We start from the raw sequence: 18913 nt of genomic DNA on the forward strand, positions 1-18913 counted from the left end.
GACGAAATGAAGGTCGGGAATAAAGGCTAGGGCCCGGGCGAACGGGACCATGCCTAGGTTAAAGAAAATGGCAGAGAGGACGGCACCTTGTGGAGGGCCAGGAGCGAGTAGGATGGAGTTAGACAGGTTATCGAGATAACGGATACGGGAAGAGCGGGGGGAGAAAAAAGATCTTATGTAATTGTGCATGCTGTGCCCGCACTGCGTGTCAGCTAGTATGGTGAGGATGTGGTCGTGTGATATGTAGTCAAAAGCCTTGCGTATGTCAACTGTTACTAATGTTTCGACCTGCGCAGCGTCTGGAGCATTTAAGTTAAAGAAGGCGTGTTGAAGGGGAAGAAAAAGGTCTTGGGTGGATAGTGCTGGTCGAAAGCCAATGAGGATGGGGGGAGATAGCTGGTGGCCCGAAGATGGGAAGTGAGGCGGGTAAGCACCATGTGCTCCATGAGCTTGCCCGCGCAAGAGGTGAGGGAAATAGAACGGAGGTTATTGATGCTGGAGGGTTTATTGGGTTTCGGTATGAATGAACCAGAGACGATGTCCAGTCCACTGGCAGGGTGCCAGAGCTCCAGGCGTCGTTGATGACAGTAAGAAGAAATTTGTGGGCTTCGGAGGGAGGTTCTTGAGAGTTGTATATGTGATTTTGTCTGAATCAGGGGCAGAGTGTGTGCTACATCGTGCGACTGCTGTGTCAAGTTCTGTGCGCGTGAAGGTGACGTCTAGTGCGTCAAGGGCTGGGCCATGATATGGTGAGTTTAAAGAGGACTGTGAGGGTGGGAATTAAAGTTGTCAGAAGTTACTGAAAACCTCTGTTGGATTATGGGAGACGAACAGGCGTTTGAGAGTGGGTGTGGGATGAGGTTGATGTCCGAGAAGGGAGTGGAGAAGGTACCGGGATGATTTTTGAAGTAAATTTCCGTCTAAGCGGTCGCATGTTCGTGTCCAGTGTCCGGTGTCGAGTGTATTGCAGTGGGGGATAATGTCGTTGCGTAGTGCTTGTACCCTGTCGTGGAGCTGTGTGCTGTGTGGTTGTGCAGCTAATGTGCGTTGGAGACGTTTTCTCCGCTTCCACAGTCGTAGAAGGTGAGGGTCACGCCTGTCACGGGGAGTAGGATTGCAAATTTCACGTGTGGCCCGTTACTGGGTGTTTCTTAGATCAGCGACCCATGAAATGTAGTCGAGGGGTTAGTTGGATGTGGGAGTAAAAACCGGCGAAAGTCTGACCACGAAGTGTGTCGCACCTTAGGCCTGCGTCGGTGGCGTTGTGTGAGTATGTTGATAACAAGGATGGAATGGTTGCTAAGTAGGTATGTGTCAGTATTGTGCCAAGTAACATATTGAATGCATAGAGCGAAGGTCAGGTTAGGTGTGGTGTCTCTGTGATAGAAGGAACCCTGTGTAGTGGGGCGTAAAAAGTCATTCAGCAAGGAGTAGTGTCGAGAGTGTATATGATCGAGGAGTAAACGCCCTGCTTTGTGTGTGGTTCTGTAGCCCCACTGTGTGTGTGGTGCGTTGAAGTCGCCTGCCACAAGCAGAGGGGAAGTGATGGTTTGGAGAAAGTCGAAAAGGTGGGGTAGGATGGAATGCTGTTGGGGGGGGGGGGTTGTAGAAGTTAACGAGAATGGTGGGAGGGGATGTAGGTGCGAGGAAGAGCTCGATGGCAACTAGGTGCTGTGTGAGTATAACAGAAATTCGGAGGGCTGAGAGTTTGAGGTCTCTTCGGATATATGTTGGGACCAATGGTGTTCGATCTGTAGAACTCGCATGAATCGCTCTGTATCCCGGGAGGGTGCGTTCGCCTCTGGTTTCCTGGAGTAGGAGACCAGAGGGGGCGGGGGGGGGGGATGGCGAGGAGATGCTGGGAAATGGGCGTACGTGCCGTGAGGATGCATCGCCACCAGTTCCATTGACGAAAGCTATTGAATGGGGGGCGTCTATTTGAATTGTCAGGGGGGGGGGGGGCTCTGAGGACGGCCACAGGGCTTTTTCTTTTTAAGGAGTGGGGAGTCAGATGGGGAGGAGAGGGCTATAAGTGTATGTTGGAATTGGTGGAGAAAAGAACAAGATGACGACGACGACAAGGATGACGTCTACCAACGCCAATGTTATAAAAGCGTGATGGATAGCGCGACATGGTGCGGAAGAACAAAGAAGCGAAGGTTCCCGCGGGTCAAGAACACCTCGGCAGGAAGAGAGCAACACCGGCTACTGCGCCGGTGATCTCGAGTGCTACGGCGTCCCACCGTAGACTTCGTGGCGTTCCTGAGCCCGTTCTAGGGAGTCAACGGCCGACACAACCACCTGCTACGACCAGGGCTGCCTCCAGCGCTGTTGCCACATATCCGGGTGGGGCCCACTACACCAGCATTGCCTATACGGGCACTTGGACCAGGAGCTCGTACGACGCCGCCAACGACGCTGCCAGCGACGACAGCCTGAGCACTTCACACACCACCTCGACGCGGGCTACCTGGATGCCACTGACTGGACACATGCAATGCTTCATCAGCACTGAACCGTGAGCACGAATGCCGAACGCTTGTAGACTGGGTGTTTCCGGTTGGTGTGTATTGGTAGTCTGTTTTGTGTTAGTTTTGTTAGTTAGCTTTGTGTGCTAGTGTTTCTGTCGCGTCAGGTGTATTAAATGTGCGTGTGTGTGGGTACAGCTGTCGCCTAGAACATTCCTTCGGCGTAAGTGTTCTCCGGCAACCCGTGACAAAGGTGTGGCGAGCTTGCCAGGATTCCTTTGTTCTTTTGTTTTGTCTCTCTGATCTTTCCTGCCCTCGACAGCAGAAAGTATGGATTTGGCAACACATTTGGCAGTGGCTTAGCTCTGGTTAAGCCCGGATATACAAGCGAAAATCTGCAGTTATGCTTGGTTTGACGTCATGGCTGTCGCAGTTCGCGCACAATGCACTGGGAGCACCACGATAACGGTGGAGGCGTTCGGCCGTCCACCCACTGCCAGTGCGGAGACGGAGGAGGAGACGGAAATCGGCGCGGTTAAAATTGCGTCTCCTTCCAAGGCGAGTGCGAGTGCCTATGTTCTGAAAAGCGCATTTATAGCCCAGTAGCGTGCAGCTGCATCGAAAGGTCAAACGGTGGCGAGGAGGAGTATCACGCGCAGCGGTAGCGGAGCACATGCGCAGTAGCGCGCGGCTGCGGTGCAAGGTCAAGCGACAGAGTCGGCGGCGACGGCTGCGGCCGCCTGCGCCGCGTGTGACGTCACCTGGTTTCGTGCATGCGCATAACTGGCAAATCTGTGCACCGGCTCACGCGAAGCTCGGCTCCGACCCTCGTAGTGAAGCGTTTCGCTTCAAAACGTTACAACTGACTCTCAAGCTAGGTTTAACCGAGGAAGGGGCGACGCGTCTCTATGAAGAGGAGGCAAAGAGACAGAGAGAGGAAAGGGCGCAAGCACGCGCAGACGCACGCCAGGCAGAAGAGCGGGTTAAAAGAAGGATTGAACGGGAGTAGTTTTTTTTTTTTTAAAACAGGCGCATGCCGCGGGAGGATATGAGGAGATCACGGGCGATGATCAGCGTTCCTTAGCGGGTACAGAATTTTCTAGACTAGCCAGAGTTCGTCCAAGAAAGCTTATGGCTCCTTTCATGACAAAAGAGATGATTTGGACGCATATCTGCAACTATTCGAGCGGACAGCTTTGGGGCAAGGCTGGGAGCGCAGTAAATGGGCCACGGCGTTGAGCATGTGTTTAATGGGGGAGGCGCTGAATGTGTTCGGGTGGATGCCTGCTGCTGATTCTATGGATTACGAGAAAGCCAAGAAAACACTCCTTCAAAAATCCCAGCTTACGGCGGAGGCTTTTCGCGAGAGATTTTGCATCGCGAAACCTGAGGATTCTGAAACCGCTAAGCAGTTTTCCTGCAGGCTGACCACCAAATTTTTCGACGGGTGTCTTGATATGTCAAGCACAAAAAGGAATTTTGAAAGGGGGCGTGGCAAGCTGGTGTCGGAGCATGGTGCAGTCCAAGGCTAGTGCTATTCCTGGAAGAAAGAAAATTGTGTTCATGGGAAGAGTTTGCCGACACTGCAGACCTGTTCCTCAAGATTCTGAGAAATATGAGTACGGCAAAGGAGGAAACTCAACACGTTCTAGAGACAGATGCAACAAAGCCAAGAGCCTATGGCGGTGCATCTAAGGCGCCAGTGAGGTGTTCCCTCTGTGGCAAGGTGGGACACCATGCAGTTGACTGTCGTACTAGTAGCGTTACCGCAAAGATACAGGTTGTGTGTCAGGGTTGTAGAAGGAGAGGTCATACTGTGGATGAGTGCCGATATAGAACGCAGGACCGAGCTGCATGCGTTGTCGACTCTCGGGCAGAACTTGCCACACCACCTGAAGTTCCATAGCTAAAAGGAGAGCAAACGTCGCTGGAAAATGAGGTCGTGAGGGGAACACCCAAGTCGAAAGCAGCAATGCCGGTGGTGGTTGGGCAAATAGGTTGCCGTCCTATATTGGTGCTTAGAAACAGCGGACCCAACACAGTTTTGGCTCGGAGAGGCCTGGTGAAGGACGAGAATGTTACAGGGGAAGCGTCGGCCGTCAATCTTGTAGATAGCACTGTCAGGTACCTTCCCGAAGTCAGGATTCTAGTGTCCACGGCATATTATACTGGACAGATAGTGGCAAAATGCGTAGAACAACCAATCAACTATCTCATCTTGGGGAACATTAAGGGTGCAAGAAGTGTCGAGGACCCCGATCCCGAGTTGAGGATGCTCGACGTTGAGGAACACGCAAAGGAGGAAAGGCCCACGACCATTCGTGCGGGTGATGGGGCAGTCACTTTCTCGTCGGCAGTGCAGACAAGAGCTCAAGTGACAGCACGAGCAACGCAGCGTCCGCTCTCTACTCTCGCTACGATGTGTCTGAGCGTAACACCTGGAGAAATTGCAATTAGGCATAGAGAAGACCAAAGCTTGAAAGCCTGCTACGAAAGAGTTGGGGAAAAGGTGAAAAGAAAGTGGAGTCGTACGTCATTCCAGTATCACTTGGTAAATGGTCTTCTGCACAGGAATGCATATTTAGTTCGGGAAGGTGGGGCCCACAGCTGGTGTTACCGAAAAATATGCGAGAGACAGTATTAAGCTTGGGACATGACGCCATTATGACCGGACACCAGGGTGTTCACAAAATGGTGTCTAGAATCATCGAGGAGTTCTTCTGGCCAGGTGTCCAGAGTGGCATTAAACTCTTTGTTGGCTCGTTTGACATGTGCCAGCGCACACTACACAAGGGAACAGTTGGTCCCATACTTTGGGCAAGATGCCGGGCCACGACACCACTTTTGTGCATCCGCTTCAACGTCCAATGTTCGCACAGATGTTCCTGCTGCTGTTGCTGCACCAGCTGCTGTCCGTCCCGCTGCCCGTACCGGGCGATCTGTGCTTCGATGGTTGGCACTCCGACATCACATCCTGCACTGAAGCGTCATCAAGCAATTGCAGCTTTTAAACCGGCCACCTACCTGCCAACCTACCGCCAATTTTGGACTCATCCTGGCTTGTCGTCAGGCAACTGGCGACGGTATCTGCTGACCACCCTCTTCATAAGGGCAGTCTTCCCGCGGACACCTTGGGCCACGACACCACTTTTGTGCATCCGCTTCAACGTCCAATGTTTTCACAGGTTAGTTATTTGAAAACCAACTGTTATCGCGACAATAACGTTTGCCTTGGGATGTTGTCGGGGCCTCCCAATGTACCAAATTGTCTGAAGCGAACTCGTGCGCACTTGTTGCATCTTTGGCGCCTGCTCTTGCTCGGCGGCGGCGCAGAAGCTAATCCTGGGCCGATGACGAAGGCCCAGGAAGTAAAGCTGGATTCCGTCTTTGATGCCGTTCAACGTCTGGAGACCAATAACACCAGTATTCTTGAGGCTGTAAATAAGGTTCTTCTCATTGATATCAGCCTAAAAACTGATATAGATCAATTGAGCAAACGCGTTCATGATCTTGAAGCAAAGGTTGTGTCTCTTTCTTCGCAGCAGCCTCCAAGCGACGGTAATGAAACTTGTCCAAATTGGAGCAAAAAATTGATTATCTTGAAAACAATTCCCGGCGGTCTAATTTGCTATTCTATGGCATCAAGGATACTGATAAATCTGAATCTTGGGAAACTTCTGAACAGCTCGTGACGGATTTCTGCAGTCGTGAACTCGAAATCACTGTTGGTTCAATTCAGCGTGCTCATCGCCTAGGGCGTCATTCCTCAGATAAGACGCGGCTCATCATCGCTAAATTTAACAGCAGTAAAGAAATTGAAAACGTTCTCAGCAATGGGCACAAGTTAAAAGATTCGGGCTTTAGTGTTTCTCGTGATTATTCTGCTGCCGTTCGCGAAAAGTGCAGGAACTTGCTGAATTTTTGTAAAGAAGTAAAGAAAGAGGGGGACAAAATTAAGCTTGTGTTTGACAAACTCAACATCAATAAAGATGTATATCAGTGGGATCACAACACCAGCTGTGCAGTTTGTATCTCCCGTTCCACAAGTACATGAAGTCGTTTAAGCGGTCCTTCAAATCCCCTTTTTTCATCTTCGTTTCAACCCTGTTCCGAGCGTTCAGTTAAGTTCACTTCTTTTCTTTACACTAACATCAGAAGCGTTGTTCCTAAAGCCGCTGCTCTTTCTTCCTTCATTGACTCTAATTCTGCCTCGATTATTGCCTTAACGGAAACATGGTTGCACGATGCTATTCCAGACAGTTGTGTTCTGCTGAGTGAATCCTGCTTTAATATTTTTCGTTGCGATAGGAAGTTCCGGAGAGGAGGTGGTGTCCTCATTGCAATTAAGAAGGAAATTGTAGCTATACCTGTAATAGTAACCTCTTTCATTGAATGTGTGTTTGTTTTTTGAAATGCGGCATTGCTAACCTTTTAATTGGAGTGTTTTACCGTCCTCCTGACATGTGTGACGGTTTTGCTGAGGAATTGCATCGCCTATTAGGTGAAGAGTGTGCGCGTTTCTCGAATTCTATTTTGTTCATTCTCGGTGACTTTAGTTTTCCTACATCAGGTGGGATATGTTGTCTGCGCCTCTTAGTGACAAAGAAGCCCATGCCTTCATACAGACGCGTCTCGACTTTTCGTTATCCCAAATTATCTCTCAACTTACTCGGTCATCGGTGCATTCCTCTAACATTCTGGACCTCTTCCTAGCCAGTGACCCAAATATTTGTTCAGATGTCATTCATCATGAAGGCCTTTCCGATCCCGACATTATCACGGGGCACATCAACTATCTGTTCAGCGAAAGAAAAACTGTTCCAAAAAAGATAACATGCTACAACAGGGCTAACTTTCACAAAATGAACTCCGAATTAACCACCTTCTCAGTGCAACACCTTTCTGATTGGTACTCTCATTCTGTTGAGGAGAACTGGATGTTGTTCAAAACTACACTTACTAACCTCATCAATGAGTGCATTCCTCTTATATCGATAAAGTGCTGCCCAAGTGTACGCTGGTTTGATCTCAGGCTTCGTAGAGCTAATAATAAGAAAAAACGTCTGTACAGACAAGCCAAAGCGCATCGAACTACTCATTCTCTTGAAAGGTATAAGCAAAGTGATAAAGAATACCAAGCATTACTAAAAAAAACCCGCAGGGAATTCTTCAGCAATGTTTGACAACAATCATCACCAATAACCCATGAAGATTCTGGCGCGTTATTAATCCCCGCAGGTCTGATGACATTATCCTTACTGACTCGAATAACACTCCAATTCCTGCATCCGAATGTACTCAGATGTTTCTTTCAGCATTCTCATCCGTATTTACTTTAGTAGACATCGCTACAGCTCCCAGCCTAGATCAATTTCTTGAGGTTTCTATGCCCCAAATAGTTATTAATGACGAAAGAATTAAATCCCTCCTGAATAATGTTAAACAAAATTCTAGCTCTGATCCTCTGGGCTTTAACAACAAGATTCTTAAAAACATTTCTGAGAGCATTTATCCGGTATTGACATCACTCTTTTCCCAGTCATTATCATCGGGATCGATTCCTAGCGACTGGCGCGTAGCTAAAGTAATACCCATATTCAAATGTGGTGACCACTCTAATCCTCTCAACTGAGATCGAACATGTTGTTTACACTAATATTAGCAGCTATCTTGAGCACCACAACATCATATTCAAATACCAGCATGGATTTTGAAGGGGTTTCTCATGTGACACTCAACTTTCCGGCTTCACTCACGACCTCTTTTCTTCAGTGGACGCAGGCAAACAAGTCGATGCGCTATTCCTTGACTTCTCTAAAGCATTTGACCGGGTCCCCCATCACAGACGTTTGCTCAAACTAACCGACTTGAACATTCATTTCGATGTTATTGCCTGGGTTAAAGCTTTTCTTGCATGTCGATCTCAGTTCATTTCTGTCAACAATCATCTTTCGTCCTCCTCACCCATTTCGTCCGGTGTTCCCCAGGGAGGCATTTTGGGACCTTTACTTTTTCTAATCTTCATAAATGACTTACCCGCCTGCGTATCATCCAAAATCAGATTATTCGCTGATGACTGTGTTATCTACCGTAGCATTTCTAACGACTCTGACCGCCAATATTTGCAAACTGATTTAGATTCCATTAGTAACTGGTGTTGTTCTTGGCTAATGACCCTTAATTCCTCTAACTAAATTTGTCTCTTTCACTCGCAAGTCTTGCCGCATCCCGACATCTTGCACTCTCCTTAATAACCCGGTTGACCTTTCTACTTCATACAAGTATTTGGGACTACCCCTTCAGTCTAATTTAACATGGAATTACCATCTTAGCCATATTCTTGCAGCTGCTAACCGCCTCTGGGTCTTCTAAAACGTAACCTTAAACAAGCGCATTTTCACCTAAAAAAACTAGCATACGTTACCTTAATACAGCCTAAAATAGAATATGCGTCGGCCATCTGGGACCCGGATCAAGCATACCTTATAGATGACATGGAATCTTTGCAAAACCTTGCCCTAAGATTAATCTTTTCTGATTATTCTCGTCATACTAGCGTCACCGCACTAAAGGCTCGCGCCGAACTTGATACGTTATCATATCACTGCAAACTATCACGCTTGACCCTTTTCCATAAACTTTACCATCATGTTCTGCTCCATAACGATTTCTTTCAATGACCTGAATCTTTTTTTCCACGTCGCGACCACCAGCTGAAAGTTAAACGCATATCATGCCACACTTCTGCTTTTGCTAACTCTTTCGTACCACGTACTATAGTCGACTGGAATAATCTACCATCACACATCGCTTCTGAAAGGGATCTTAACAAGTTTCAGGACCTTCTAACCCAAATGTCCGTTTAGCTTTACTAATTGATTGTACCACTTGCTGCATTCAGCTGTTTTATTATTTTGTTTTGTTCCTGCGGTTGTTACGCCTCTAAAACACTATCTGTTCTTTTTTCGTGTAAATTACAATGTATACTACAGGTTTTTGTTTGTTTCTTGTTTTGTTTTCTACATGTGCTTTCCGTATTTATGTATTGCTTCTTGGTGCTTGCTCATTCTTATTTTGCGTTGTGTGTCATTGCTCCCCCCTATGTAATACCCTCGCCTGAGGGCCTTTAGGTGTTTATTGAATAAATAAATAAATAAATATATATAAAAGGAATGATAAGAAATGCAAGAACAGCGAAAAGTTCATTCTACCGTGTAGCCCTTCCCATGTATAGTGAGGCCGAATATAAAGATGCCACCTTTGGTGCACTCGAGGACATGCATTGTTTCCGATGCTGGCGACTGTTTCGGCGCATCACAAAATCAAAACGTTACTCAAGCGCACTTGTTTTGAATTTTCTAGCATCCGCCTCTCAACCATTCATAGTGAGGTGTGTGCGCGAAAATGAGCACGACGATGCGGCGCGGCGAGGAGCGCCGTCGGTCTCTCCGTTGCGAACCTGCAGCAAAGGACAGCAACATAGGCGGAGTGGAGCAGCAGCAGCGGTGTGTTTTCGTTGGGTCAATGCCTCCGGCTTAGCAAGTACTCCGGTAATCTGTCACCTTGATCTGAAGTGAGCAAACAATGCATGTTTGGTTGGGTTTATTTGGGTTTAACGTCCCAAAGCAACTCACGCTATGAGGGACGCCGTAGTGAAGGACACCGGAAATTTGGACCACCTGTGGTTCATTAAAGTGCACTGACATCGCACAGTACACGGGCCTCTAGAATTTCGCCTTCATCGAAATTCAGCCGCCGCGACTAGGATCGAACCCGCGTCTTTCGGGTCAGCAGCCGAGCGCCGTAACCACTGAGCCACCGCGGCTGGTCAAACTATGCATGTGAACAGCTAAAACGCGAGTGATCTTGCACCGAAGGCTAGCGCACCGGCAGTGCAGATCGAGCGCCCGCATCCGGATCGACTCGCTCTGCAGTGCCCCTCCTCTTAGACGAGTCCGGTCCAAGTGTTGTTAGCCCTCCTTTATCGACAGCAGATTCGGCCTGACGGCAACGCATAGCTTGCTGAGCGGTGCGGCCGGACGGACCGCGCACACTGTGGGCATCACAATAGGAGTCCAAAAGCTTTTCCGAAAATCCGGCCGGGATGATAGTCTTCAGGTCCCTCGACCACTACATATTTTCTGCCATCGCTTTCACCAGCGCAACCAGGCATGCCACAAGGTGGAAACTGGCGCAAAGGCAGTGCAGAGCTGAGCGTCCTCTAACCAAAGGTGCCCAGAATATGGCGCACGGTGCCGATGTAAGTTGCTGATGATGATGCCCGCCAAGTTGCCAGACTGATTTTTCTATAGGGTCAATTCCCAGCCGAGAATTTGTTACTTTCATAGGCACTTCTATTATTTGAACTTCGCAGACTAAAGCATCAGAATGGTACTCGCCGCTAGCATTACTACCAGTACATTATCGAGTTGTATGTTGCTGTGGTTGCTACCCTTCTACTTAAGAACCCAACCCAGTTGTGGCTATAAGAAATATGCCAAAAAAGCTCTGTGCATGTGTAGGAGTGGGGTGGAAGGTTGCAATAGTTTTTCAAAAATAAATTATTTACGCCAGTGGCGTGGTTATTGGGGATTTTAGAATAGTGTGACCCAATCGGTTAGGGGAACCGAACCCTCTTCATTCAAGACGCGTGGTCCAAGCACACATGGTCAAAGCGGCTACAAAAGAAGTTTAGAGGCTTGTGGTTGAGAACATTTTTTTTTTACTTCGGAAATGGGGGCATCTTTTCAGGGGACGTTTTTCTGCAACTGAGGACACACAACGAGTGCTAGCTGGCCGGAGTTGGTGGGGTGCCGTGTTCTAATCTCAAAGAGCATACTCTAATCTAATGCCGAGACTTTAAAAACCAGAAAAAAAACAAAGAAATGCAATACAGGTCTCGCCATCACAGATTTATTTCGCAAGTAAAATGCGGGCTTAGACGCCAATGTTAGGGAGCGGATCTAAGACGCTATGCTACAAACGCCATTGCGTGAAAAACGGTGTCAACCCGTCCTTTTCGGCACGGACGTGAAAAGTTCGAACCACATTTGGGAATGATTTTCTAACCAGATTTTCTCGGCTATACACGCGTCTTTTTTTTTTTTTTTGCTTGCAGACAATCATCAGCTTAGCCAGTGAGCGCCAGACAAAATATCTAATGCAGGAATGCTTTTTAAATCATTTATAGCTCTTTTTCTGCACATTTTTGTACCGTCGTCGTTCCAAACCACGCCGAGAGGTAGTGGTTTTCGTGGGACTCATTTCCAAGCCCTTAAAATTTCGCGGGCTGTAGGGATCGCCTGTACACAGTAAAAAAAAAATGCACCCTTAAAGGTGTAGGGCTCATGGCTGCACCCTTCCCGCACCCTCATTTTTTGCTATTTTTTTGGAATAGAGTCAAGCTCAACAGGGTTCTTTCACCACTGATTTTGCCAAAGCTGTGGTATCGCTAGATAGTAGATAGGGACAGTGGGAATCTCGTTAATCCATTCCAGCGCGTCACTAGTTAGATGACGAGACATTTCTCTAAGAACATGAATTTCCCCGCGATTTATTGGTGTGTAAAAAGGGGGTCATCCAAAGGTGGACAAAATGCGGCATTGGCTGGCCAGAACAGGCAGCGCCGAAGCACCACCTCTTTCGGTTTGCTTCGCCTGCACTGGCCTCCCAGGTTGCCGTTAACCGAGCTAGACTAGGAGGTTCTACCGGGGCAATCAAGTAAGCATTTTTTTCTAGCCAGAATTGGTGCCTATGGTCTATACACCGCGTGCGGACTGTAGACCGAAAATTACAAGAAATTAATAAACCGATGCACAGATGGACTGCACTAGATGTCACGTGTGCAATGCTGCTGAAACACGCTGGGCTTCAGAAATGAACATTGAAGCCTGCGGCGATATGCGAACCAGGTAAGCGCACTGCCTTTCACTGTGTGTCCTATTCGCCTAGATGACGGCCTCAATAACGTCGGTGCAAAGCCACCCACTTGTAGGCACACTGCTGCAACCCAAAGCTAGCGCATTTTTGCATCTAACCGATTGGAATTATAAAACAAAAAATGAGCCGACGCTCAGGCAGCGATCGAAAATGGAGATTTAACATACCTAACATAGGTAGCCGGTTCAAGCCCCTACCACGAGCTAGACTAAAATAAATAGTAAGTTTATGCTGCACGAAACGCGAAATCGTATTGCACCGCCCTGAACACTCTGTGGCGAACGGTTAAGCCTCAATGTTCATGTGAAGATTCGTAAAGACGCGGAATTGGAGTACGTATTGTGCCGGTTCGAATCCCTGCCCGGAGCAAGGCTCGAACTTAACTAGTAACGCTATGCTGCACAAAACGCTGTAGTATATGGCCCCATCCGGAACAATCTGCGGCAAAAAGTTGGCCCACAGCTTTTGCACGAATGTCGGGGCTTAGTGGACAAAATTTGATACCCGCCACACACGGATATCATATTGCTAAAAGGGAAGAGCGCAAATATAGGGCAGAGGAACGTACAAGACAGGCGCTGATTTACAACTCATGTTGATTCGAAAGGTGCACGCACATTAAATAGACACGAGGCAAGCTGTTAGCTGAGTCGACGTCAAGGTCGGTTTACAGGGCCGGATAAAAGTGACAAAATCTTAAAAGCTATAAGAGCTACAAAATTAGAGGGAGCTCTTTTAGCAATGTTTAGCTAACTAGCTTGCAACCGCACCCTCACAGGGATACATATATAGTGGATTTACATAATTAACTTTCCCGTTGTGGTGCTCGGGCATAAAGCTGCCGCCTGTTATTATTATATTCCATGATGTAACCGCATCGGTGACCATGACAACCACTTGGGTACGATTTGCCTTACAACCACGGTGTAAGAATATTCTTACACCGTGCTTACAACGCAGAACGCTGAAACCAGAAACGCGAGAAGTAGAGTTTAAAGCTCTAATACTGCGTCGTTGCTGAGGCCGCTATTTTGCGTTCTGTCCGCGGAATCTCTCGTTTCTTCCTCTACGTCCTGTGTTTCGCGCTGCTTTAAGATGAATCAGCATAACTGGGAGGCTTGAAACGCGACCAGTAGCGCTAACCCTTTAAAATTAAGTTTGGTTTGGTTTAATGGGGTTTATCGTCCCAAAGCAACTCAGGCTATGAGGGACGCTGCAGTGAAGGGTTCCGGAAATTTCGACCACCTGGGGATTCCTTAACGTGCACTGACATCGTGCAGTACACGGGCCTCTGGAATTTCGCCTCCATCGAAATTCAGCGGCTGCGGCCGGGATCGAACCCGCGTCTTTCGGGCCAGCAGCCGAGCGCCGCAACCACTCAGCCACCGCGGCGGGGTGTAAAAAAATTAATGAGATAACGCTTCATAGGTATCTTATGTTATGGCTAAAAAAATGCTAAAACAATATAGGCGCGCGTGCGCCAAAACTTTTCCGCTTCACGACAGCTTTGGTAAACTAACAGTTAATGAAACTGCTAATCAGGCACAGCACACTTACTTGAAGACTCCCAATCTTCTTTTCGGTGAAAGGAATACTCTTCACCGTCGAAGGCTTTCCGGTCCAGAGGACAAACGCCTTCGGCGTCATGTTGACAGATGGCCGTTTTGCAGGCCACGCACAACGCGTGCGTGCAAGGCAGCAGCAGTGTGCTTGTGGAAGTCACCCTGCACAGGGAACGCGCGTTCCGATGAATGAGGTCCTGTACAAACCGGGTCTCACGCCACTTGACACCGCCAACGCCTTCAGCGCTCAGCCGCAGCAGCCTTCCACTTGGTCGGGCATCGAGCCGACCCGTTGACGGCGCCGGAAGCGAAGGCCGCGACAGGCAAACGCGGTCGCTATCGCCGCAAAGAGAAACGAGTTCGATGGCAGACGCGGTGTGCTATCTGCTGGGTGCTGGCGAAGACTAAAGCGCTCCCACCCAGGCCGATAGCCCCACGACCATTTCCTTTCCTTCCGGATGGATGGATGAATAAGGCTGAACCGTTTAAATGGGGCGGTGGCTCACGCCACCTAACCATGGCTCGCGAAATCTCACTCTTGTCCCGATTTTAGCCACCAGTCAGATAACCTTCGCTTGGTTATGTCTACTCGCTTAAAGTCCATTTTTTTTCCTTCACTGTCCTTAAATCCCAATGCTTCGAATAAATCATATGCCCTGCTGCTTTAAACTGCAGGGTGAAGCACTTTACAGAAAAGCCTCCGGAGCCTCCGGAAGATTTCCCGAGCCCTTCACTACGACGCCCTTCATAGCTCGAGTCGCTTTGGGACATTAAACCCCAATAAATCCTTAAACCATTTTTAGTGTTCATTTGGGATAAAAAGGTACATTACCATTAAAGCGGCCCTTCTTCCTAGTGCACCGCACGGGCTCGGGCCGGCCCGAAAGTCCGGGCCCGGCCCGGCCCGCGGGCCGGGCTGGGCCTGGGCATGATCCGTTTTGCCGGGCCTGGGCCGGGCCCGGGCCTGAAGTTGCGAGCCCGGGCCGGGCTCGGGCTTAAAACTGCGTACCCGAGCTGGGCTTGGGTCCGTACAGAAACGGCTGGTGTCCGACTATTCATTCATTATTGCCGAGAGAAGTACAGTCAGGGACAAAAGTCTCTGGACCTTGTGTTCCTCAATCGAAGCTTATAGCTCTACTATCAGACAGCGGCTGGAGCTCGCACTTGTGGAGATCAAAGAACAAAAAATTAGCTTTTACCTCCACAGGTTTGGTCTCCAGCCGCCGACTAATACCAGAGCTATCGGCTTCTTTAGAGGAACACGTCGTCCGGAGACTTTTGTCCCTGACTGTACACTACTGCGGCATTGGAGCAGCGACACGGATGAGCTATGGGTTATAGCACGCGCTGAGAAAAAAAAAACTAAGCTTTATTCATTGACTTATTTATTTCCTTATTTCCACGCCGTGGTGGCTTAGCGGTCAAGGCGCTTGATTACTGAGCCGGGGAACCAGGGTATGCTCGTAGCCTCGGCGGCCGCATTTCTATTTAAGCGGCAAGCATCACAGCCATGTACTTTGCAGTATCATTGCTCGTTGAAGAAACCCAGGAGGCCGAAATGATCCGGAGCCCTCTGATTCGGTGTCTCTCATAGCCTAACTTCCCTTGGGCCCTTAAGCCCCCAAAGCATAGCTTTTATTTTATAGCTATATTTTTCTAATGTGAGAAAATTCACAAACTAAAGCACGTTTGATTTTCTTTTTGACCAGCTGACCGGAACCTCTCGCAAATGAAATAGCCACAAAAGCTCGCGAGAGTTTGTAAATCTCATCTCATAACCACATCTGTCCCTCCTCGCTTCTTCAGCCTGGTTGTAGCCGCCGCGGTGGCTCAGCGGTTATGGTGCTCGGCTGCTGACCCGAAAGACGCGGGTTCGATCCCGGCCGCGGCGGCTAGAATTTCTTTGGAGGAGAAATTCTAGAGGCCCGTGTACTGTGCGATGTCAGTGCACGTTAAAGAACCCCAGGTGGTCGAAATTTCCGGAGCCCTCCACTACGGCGTCTCTCATAGCCTTAGTCTCTTTGGGACGTTAAACCCCATAAACCAAACCAAATCAGCCTGGTTGTCATGACAAGTGTTTTGACCTGTAACGTGGTTCGCGCGTTATCTTCTGCTCCACCAGTAAGAGTAAAATTCAACCGGTCTTAATTGACGATTGATCGTTCGTCATCCCAAAACATACCTATACACTATTAGAAATGCATTCGGGAAGAACATATTAGTTTAGTACTCTTAGCATTCAAAACACACGCCATGAAATACTAAAGCCTTTTAGCTTTTCGTTTCTGCTGAAAGGCGATCAGTTCGGCTATGAGTTCAACCTGTGAAATCGCGTTCACTGAAAAAATGCCATCCCACTGCTTTCTAGGCAGCTTTAATGTTTATACCTCGTGGGCGGCAAAATATAACTGATTAAAATCGTGGGGGAATGCAAAGTAGTCTATACCGCACGTATGCAGCCCTTTTTATTGGCTCTCGGAACTTCCGAGTTTATCTTTGCGCACCTACACGAGATCACTGTCTAAAAGACGGGCCTGGCGAGCACTACTCTTAATCACATCCTTCTGGGTTAAAAGAACCAACTTTCTGCAAGACGAACTGTGGCTCCAGAACCGTTATGAGCCAGTTTCTTATCGCTCTAGTGGCAGTCTGCTTGCTCACGTTACTGTGAAACAGGCCGGGCCGGGCCCGGGCTGGGCTTCACTCCGGGATTCACGGGCCGGGCCAGGCTCGCTAGAGCGATGATTTAGCGGGCCTGGGCCGGGCCCGGGCTTGAAGCCGCGGGCCTGGGCCGGGCTCGGGCTTCAGGTCTCGGGCCCGGGCCGGGCTTGGGCCTCAGACTGAGGCCCGTGCAGTGCTCTACTTCTTCCAACCTATTGTTTGTGCTCCATTTAGTCTAGTATAAATCTTTACATTCTGCATTCAAACGGACAGCACGGTTACCACCTGCAGTTTACTGCAGTGACGATCGCATCTTCGCATCGCCCCAACCCGACGTCATCACTTCATCATGCCCGGCAGCGCCTCCCCCTGGATACCATTTCCCCGGCCCATCCTGGAAAGCCTCATCACCAGCAACATCAGCCACAGGAAATATAAGCGACGATCGACCGCCTTCACCGCTTTGTGGGCTCGGTGGCTGTGCAAGCGTGCACACCACTAATCCGTTTGTCTACATCATGCAGGTTAGTTATCCGCATTCCTTGTATGCTAAAAAAAGTAGCAATTATTTCTTAGTGCAGCTGCCGAGCCCGCAATGCTGCATTTTTCTTGTGCTTGAATGTGCTCATGTTGTTCGCTGCTTGCTGATCTTGGCAGGCGATATTGAAACTAACCCAGGACCTAACAATTTCGAGGCTGTATTCGCAGAACTAAAAAAGTTATCCGCCGGTCAAACTCAACTAATCTCCGAAGTGCAAGGCCTTAAAAACCAGCTTATATCCACTGACGGTGCTATAGCTGGTTTAAGTAAGCGCATGACCGATCTTGAGACACGTTTGGAAGCCATGACAGCCATAAAATCCGAGTTAGAAATTATAAAATCTGAAAATACTCGGCTATCTCGTCAGATTGAAACCCTCGAGGCCCGCATTGACGATAGTGAAAATAGATCCCGCCGTAACAACCTCATATTTTATGGAATTCCCGATTCTAACCCCTCCGAAACGTTTGCGGACTCTGAGGGAGAGGTCATTCGTCACTGCGCTCAACACTTGAGCTTAACCATTCATCCTGAGGAAGTAGAACGTGCCCACCGACTCGGCCGCCATGAACCCAACCGCTCTCGACCAATAATAGTCAAATTTATTTCATACAAAATCAAAGACACGATACTCTCTAACGGCCGCAAATTTAAAGGAACGAAATTCAGTGTCGGCGAAGACTTCTCCCACAGAGTTCGTAGCGTCCGCAAGCAGCTAGTCACCTTTGCTAAAGCTAATTCCGACAAATTTGCCCTACGCTACAAAACCTTGCATATCGGTCCCAGGCGCTACGTTTTTGATGAGATCTCGCAAACTGTGAAAGAAATAACAATCGCTACACCACAACCAGTTTAGCAATCATCTGTTCGCAAACAACTAAAAACCCGCCCCAAAAATGTTCCCCTGTCCGCTGTGTTCACCAACATACGTAGTTTCCTTTCCAAGCGCGAACTTATTTCCAATATTGTCTTGTCATCGAGCAGCAATCTACTGATACTAACCGAAACCTGGTTGAACGGTGCCATCACAGACAGCGAAGTACTAACTGACTTGCCAGACTTCCAAGTCTTTCGGAAAGACCGCCAGGACTCACGAGGAGGGGGAGTACTGATAGCGGTGAGCCAGCAGTTATCAATGTCGATAATTGACGACTCGTCCGACCTGGAAATCTTATGGCTCCACTGCCACGCTGTACCACACACGATTTTACTCGGTGTCTGTTATAGGGCTCCACATAACTCTCGTGATTTTTCCTGTCAGCTTAATAATTCCGTAAGTAAACTTATCACGAAGCACCCTAACGCACACATCTTCCTCTTTGGCGACTTTAATTTTCCAAATATTGATTGGCAGCACCAGCCCGCACCGACAACTAATAATGGCGAAGCAAGGGAATTTCTAGATTTCTGCTACAATTTTAACCTTACTCAAGTAATATCCAAACCTACGCGCGTAACACAAAACTGTGCGAACATTTTAGACCTATTACTGACTAATTGCCCAGATAGCGTTCAGCCCATTACGTACCTCCCTGAGATTAGTGATCACAAAACTATGCATGTCAACATCGACCTTAAAGCAATTAGGCGCCCAAAATACAATAAAACAATCCGCCTTTACAACAAAGGTAATTACGATATAATGAATGCCGAACTGACAGCGTTTTTCGTAAGTTTTTCCTCAAGTTTTCATTCACGAAGTATTCATGAGAACTGGCTAGCATTTAAGAATAAACTTCATG

General features: G+C 48.4%; 1 protein-coding gene and 1 pseudogene across 1 annotated transcript; both read left to right on the forward strand.

The window, feature by feature from the left end:
• Positions 1 to 741: 741 nt before the first annotated feature.
• LOC149337363 (uncharacterized) lies at positions 742 to 5857 on the forward strand (annotated as a pseudogene).
• Positions 5858 to 17018: 11161 nt separating this feature from the next.
• LOC149337364 (uncharacterized) lies at positions 17019 to 18027 on the forward strand. The gene has a single exon (XM_089554404.1). The coding sequence runs from the start codon at positions 17149 to 17151 to the stop codon at positions 18025 to 18027; it is 879 nt and encodes a 292-aa protein (XP_089410530.1). The 5' UTR covers positions 17019 to 17148.
• Positions 18028 to 18913: the final 886 nt, after the last annotated feature.

Source organism: Amblyomma mixtum, chromosome 7, assembly GCF_055824585.1.
Source record: "Amblyomma mixtum isolate Tamu chromosome 7, ASM5582458v1, whole genome shotgun sequence".
NCBI lineage: Eukaryota > Metazoa > Arthropoda > Arachnida > Ixodida > Ixodidae > Amblyomma > Amblyomma mixtum.

What these genes read in the sequence shown, in the direction of transcription:
- LOC149337364 (XM_089554404.1), top strand. Translation starts at nt 17,149, where the DNA reads ATGCAGGTTAGTTATCCGCATTCCTTGTATGCTAAAAAAAGTAGCAAT.